This window comes from Monopterus albus, unplaced genomic scaffold (genome assembly GCF_001952655.1).
Source record: "Monopterus albus unplaced genomic scaffold, M_albus_1.0 scaffold334.1, whole genome shotgun sequence".
NCBI lineage: Eukaryota > Metazoa > Chordata > Actinopteri > Synbranchiformes > Synbranchidae > Monopterus > Monopterus albus.
The window spans coordinates 47,218-53,560 of record NW_018128214.1 but is presented as its reverse complement, the minus strand read 5'-3'; the positions used below and the strand labels follow the sequence as shown (position 1 = coordinate 53,560).

The 6,343-nt window shown below is 41.9% G+C and overlaps 1 protein-coding gene across 1 annotated transcript in view; it reads left to right on the top strand.

The window, feature by feature from the left end:
* Positions 1-2,285: 2,285 nt before the first annotated feature.
* LOC109974436 (ankyrin repeat and SOCS box protein 2-like) overlaps positions 2,286-6,343 on the top strand; it is a 21,588-nt gene continuing 17,530 nt past the window's right edge. The window contains 4 exon segments of the mRNA XM_020624626.1: positions 2,286-2,313; positions 3,907-4,017; positions 4,644-4,813; positions 4,911-5,066. Coding sequence (XP_020480282.1) covers positions 3,938-4,017; positions 4,644-4,813; positions 4,911-5,066 — 406 coding nt within the window. The 5' untranslated portion in view covers positions 2,286-2,313; positions 3,907-3,937.

The window sequence follows — 6,343 nt, the reverse complement described above, 5'->3', positions numbered from 1 at the left end:
TTGAATAAATCAGCACTGTTTTGAAGTTACTTGGACAGCCTAGTCTCTCAGAGTTAGCATGGTAAGACGAACTGAGCCTACAGTGTACTGGAGCAAAGAGAAGAGCCAGCCAGGGGATGGGGAACGGGATTTTAATAACAGAGGACAGCACCTGGTTTGTAACTCGGACTACCTGTCAAATTAGGGAAAATGGAGAAAGCAAGAAAAAAAGACCCAAAGCAGACGGGCCAGGAGATGTCACACCTGCAACTGCATGTTGAGTGTTTATTGCTGCACTGATGAATGGCATGTGAATGTGCAGTAAAATAATATAGTAGTATGTATATACTAAAACTGTACTAAACTACAGTATTGTAGTCAATGTACTGAGTTACCACACAACGTGTGGGGTCACTTTCTCTCAGCATCTGATACTAAAAACAATACAAGTGAGTTAGTTTGACTTTAACTAGGGTCAGAACTGTTGATCTGATTAGCTGCTTAGTATGAGACCACAACAGGGACCGGTCTGAATGAGATCAGGCTGAGACCCAGGATTAAACCATAACAGAGCTGGGATTAATCAGGGTCAGGTTACAGATTAGTTTGTGACAGAGCTGGATTTCATTTTATTGGAGTAAACTTGAAAAGGTGTGGTATTAAACCTGGGCAGATAACAGATTAACTCAATGCACATTAGCCTGAGCCTGAAAAAATCCAAGAGTAACTCAGGACAGAGCTATGATAAATTCTCAACAGATCTGGGATTGTTCTGGGACATACATCTCAGAAACTCAGGCAGGACTAGAGATTAACCCTGGACAGATCAGGTATAATCCCAGGTTAGCAGTCTGTTGTGAGCAGATTAAACATTTTTTCCATATAAACAGTCATGTTTTTGTGTTATAATGAACATTAAGACTGTGTTGTGTTGTTCTGGCTCTACCTGTAACATTAGACAGAACAAACAGGTCAGCTGCTCAGCAGGTTCTTAAAATAAACTGTAAACAACCCTACCCCCACAGTGTCAAATCCAGACTGCATTGCAGACAGAAAACAGATCATAGACTGAACAACAAACTGATAAAACACATGGATGTGTCTTAACACGGAGCAAACATTGGATTAAAAACTTTAAAACACGGTGAGTACTTCTGTTGTTCAGTTACTTTCAGATATCACTGCTGTTAATATTTGATATTTTATTGTAGGTTTTATTTTTCTAATGAGTTTGACTCTGTAAGAGATTATAAAAATATTTCGCCTTCTGTTTTTGCTGCAGTTAATATCAGCTGCCTCTGTTTGACGTTTTCCTGTACCAGAACTCATGCTGGTGTCTGTAGGTTAGAGCGCACTGGTTTATTATTCACAACTCTGTTAGCGTCCCCTCCAGGCTGCACAGTTTATTGCAGCTCAGGATGTCCTGCGTCCTTTTAAAACAATGTATTTAAATCCTTCTTGAATGCTTCTTAGAAAGAGGGTATCTTTATATGTTGACTGTAAATGTTATGCAGACGCCTGTGTTGTTAACACTAACCCTACTTAAACTCATGTTTAGTTTAATTTTGACATTAAAAGTTTCATATTGTTTGACAGTTGTATTTACATAAATTTTGGGTATGTGAAATGTTCAACCTAAAACATAAACTAAGTGTAAATGCATCTACTGATACACCAACTGATCTGATTGATCTGGGTTCATAGACAACTATAACTAAGTATCATCTGCATAGTAATGGAAATTTATGCTGTGTTTCCTGATAATGCTGCCTAAAGGGAGCATGTATAGAGTGAAGAGAATTCGACTGAGTACACAACCCTGTGGGACACTGTGACCAACTTTAGCGTGCATGGATGATTCATTGTTAACATGAACAAATTGCAGTCTGTCTGAAAAGGTTTAAGTGAGCCCAGAACATTTGCAATAATCCCAATGACATGTTTCATTTTGTGTAAAATGGACTCTTTTATCCTGTTGTGACTCTTGTTCTTCAATTTTTCTAAGTTATACAGCTCCATCATGGCAGCAGCCAGGATTTCTCATTCTGGATCAGCAGCTCCCAGTCCTGGCTTTGAGGATTATTCTCTCTACAGTAATCTTAGCGATGATGAACTGCTGCAGCTTGCCATCGAGCGCAGTCTGACTGATCAACACTGCAGCAGCGCCAACACAACTAGCAACACTTCTGCTGCTGCCACCCAACCTAACAGCAGCCTGACTCCTTTAGCCAGAATCACCAATCAATCCAAATGCAATGCCCATAATCCACCTCCTGCCAAGACCACTGCACACTACAGTTCTCCAAATCCTCCCACTGAAAAGCCTCCTGATCTGTACGTGAGGCAACAGTTTTTATTTTACTCTTTCATGTTGTGAGTCCTGCAAAACAACAGTTATGATTCTTGAATACTTTGCTCTTTGAAGAAATTGATAGGTGACATGATTCTGCTCAGAGAATTTAGAGTCCAGAACAGCTTCAGAAAAAAGACTTTTTGCTATTGTACCTTCAGATGGATTAAGTTTGTGGTATGAAAAGCTAAAAAAAGACTGAACAACAGTGTTTAAATTACTTTTATATAAATATGATTATTATATAAAAGTCAGGCAGATCATACATGTGAATAAGAACACAAACATGGGAATAACCTCACTTTAATATGCTGGAGGGGTCTGTGTGTTGTACTGATCCTGGGAGTTGTATTTCTGGGGGTATCAGCCCATGGGCTGGTAAGCAAGTCAGTCCCCAGGGTGGGGCTAGACTAAGATTGGCTGCCAGAACCTGGATGGGCCCACCATCCACAGGGATAGACATCACACTTGGCTGCAGTGTAAGCAATGTGAGCCAGGCAGCAAGAAAATGGCAGGATGCCAGTGTCCCAATCGCTGGCATTGTAGAGTAGTTCTAGGGATGTGGATTGTCACCTCTTTGGTGGGGAGTCTGACTTGGTCCAGGAGGTGGAACAGCAGCATGAAGCTGGTCTCACCACTGCACTTAGAACTGGTGCTGGACCAAAAATCCTGGAGAGAGGCTGGACTCTATTCTTTTTTTGGAGATGCCCAGGTTAAGAGCATCATATGTACTAGTTAGCCATTCTTTCATGTTGAATTGATGTGTGTCTTCCACTAGGGTTCAAGTACTATAACTGAACCAAGGGTATAGTTCTGTAGGAGGAATTCAATGCTCATATGAGTAACAGTGGAGAAGCCTGGGTGATTAAGAGGAACAGCCTGCCCGATCAGAACCTGATTGATGTTTTGTTATTGGACTTCTGGGTTAGTCATGGATGGTCCATGACAAACACCATGTTCAAGAATAGGGTGATTCGTAAATGTACTTGGTTCTAGAACTCCCTTGGTCTAAGATCGATGATCAACTTTGTAGTCATATCATGAGATCTTTGGATGAGGACAGGAGCAGAGCTGTCAACTGATCACCACCTGATGGTGAGATGGATCAGATGGTGAGGGGAGTGAGTGAGAGTGAACCTGTCCCTGAGGTCTCCAGAAGGCCAGGGACATGGGCTGCCTCCATTGTGGAAACAGCTGCCCAGTTGCTATCATAATGTAAATTCTACCCTTTTCATGAACAGTGGACAAAATCTTTATCCTTGCAAGGTTACTAGAGGTGTTTGACCACCCATTCTTCATGTGAAGGCTGACTAGCACAACTGACGCAGGTTTTCAACTGTTTTAATGTATTTTTTATTGTGTGTGTGCCCCATCTTAATACTTTGGTGACATAAGACTTGTTTCAGTCCTAACTTTACTCTCTCTGATGTAGGAATGGTACTGGTTCTAGTTTTATTTTTAGTGTGATTACTTGGAGGGATCCTAAAACACTTGGTAATTCAGTCTCTCTGCTCTCACTGGCTGATGTATTAGTATCTGTGCTCTGATTGGCTATTGTTTTTGTGTTGTTGTGACAGGAAGACATTTGATGGGACAGTGAGTTGCTTCATGACAGGCTCTGGGAAGAGGATGGTGGCTTATCGCAGGGCTAATGGCAGTCTAGTCTACATTGCTCCAGAACCTGAAGAGTGAGTTCACATTTGTTCATACATTCTTACGTGCCTGAAAACTGGGAGGAACAGTCTCAGGGCAAATTGACAAATGGTGCTCTTTCCTAGAATTTCCAAAATCACCAACATTTATATAAAACTGCAGCCTGTGAGAAGCCTCAGGTCAATGTACACTGACTCAGAGCATGGCTCCTCTTTGTCTGGCCCTATGAGGCACTAACAGTCCACTTCAGTAACTTATTCCCTCCTTACTGAAACAGTACCATCTGATTGAGAGCCATTTGAATGAGCCTGAAAACAAACCTGCTTCCCAGTAGGTGTGAGATTACTGACATGTTACCATGACAATAGACATACCCCTCCAGGTATACCAGTCAACCTCTAAGGTGTTTCTTAATATTTTGGGTGAACTAGCCCTTTACATATAAACCTTGTCAACTTGACAATAAACATGAACTTTATTCCTTCAAACAGCAGGAGGAGCTGTAACAGTTAAAAACAAGCACCCTTCACAGAGGACAAGTATCTAAAAGACAAACTATGGCAGTGTTTAAACCTCATATCAGATATGGGGAACAGGTGGGGGACAGCTGAGGTCAGGTGAGACAGGTGGGACAGGTGACTGATGGGTACGTTGGCTGCAGGGAGGAGGAGCCTCTGTTCAGAGCAATCCGTGTTGGAGATGCCAGCATAGTCAAAGCTTTGGTGATGCGTCCAGGAACAAACCTGATGCTGCCAAGCAAACCAGGCTGGCTTGCTATTCACCAGGCGGCATGGTGCGGCCAGGACGCCTGTTTGAGAATACTGCTATCAGGTAGATACAGTATACACACACACACACACACACACACAAAGCAAAGACATTTTAACAAAGTTAAAAAGAGAGAAGTCATTTGTGCTTCTGTGTTCAGCTCAGCCAGGGATGATCAACAAGCGAACAGAGCGCGGTGAGACAGCACTGCTGGTTGCTGTCAGCAAACTCCAGCTGAGATGTGTTCAGGTGCTGCTGGAAAATGGAGCTGATCTCTCCATCTCAAACTATGACAAAGAGACTCCACTCTACAAAGGTAACAGTGACAGGAAGTAATGTCATGACTCAATGAAAAGAATCATGTAAATATCTTCAGCGGCACAGTTCACTTGACATCATATGTCGAATGTACTGAGAAGGAAAAGGTATCTATCTGTCTTTAAGTTATTTATGTTAACAAGAGCCATTGGTGGTGATCATTTCACAAAAAAATGAAACAGTTGTCTAATATTCTTCTGACACAAAATAATATTGTTCTGGTGCCCAGATTTACCTCATGTTTGTAAGCAGACATTGCCTTTATGGATAGCTTCTTGACTGTTGAGTATTAACCGAGTGCTATGTCAAGGTCAGTTTATTTATAGAGCTCCTTTCATACACAAGGAAATTCAAAGTTCTTTACATAGTAAAACACAGTAAGTAAGAAAAATCATTTGGGGAGGCGAACAGTGGTGCGGTGGGTAGAGCAGTCATCTCTCAACCAGAAGGTTGAAGGTTTGAATCTCACTGCTGGCAATGGTTAGAGCCATTGGTTGAGGTGGCACTGCAGATGGCTGCCATCAGTTCTGTGCATGTAAATTACAGGGTGTATCTTGGAGCTGCAGGTGTTGTCCTTACATGTTGTTACCCCCCCTTCCAGACAGCTGACGTTGCCAGGTAACACAGGTAAACTCACCTCTCACCCAGTGTGATTTCCAGCCTCACTGGTCGGCTTCAATCATATCACATGACCTTCTTCAGCAGATAATATAACTTAGAGTTGCTGTGTTTGATTGAAACTTTCAACTTTACCGATTACATTATTGATTGTCACATCAGGAAACTCCCATTTTGAAGGTTAATCAGCTGGTTTTTGTTTGTTGACTGAATCAGTTTGGAGGAAACAAGTGGAAGTGAAATAGACTAAAAATAACATTTTATTTCAGACCTGAGCGTAGCTTCAAGATTTATGTTTTGATGAATTGTGGGGAGGCGACAGTGTGGTGAGTAGAGCAGTCGTCTCCCAACTGGAAGTTTGAAGGTTTGGTGCCTGCAGTCCACATGTCGAAGTGTCCTTGGGCAAGACACTGAACACCCCCCAACAAACTTTTTTTATAGGAGGGTGATGAACGAATATGCTGTAAGGAGGCTAAAAGAGGACTTTTTGGGGCAAGACTGGGATGCAGTATACAAAGAGAAGACTTAGATAAAGCATACAAGCAATTTTTAAATATATTCATGGAAGTATATGACAGGAACTGTCCTCGTAAGCAGTATAACAACAAGAGGAATTACAGTGGGAAACCATGGATGAGTAAGGGATTACAGAATGCA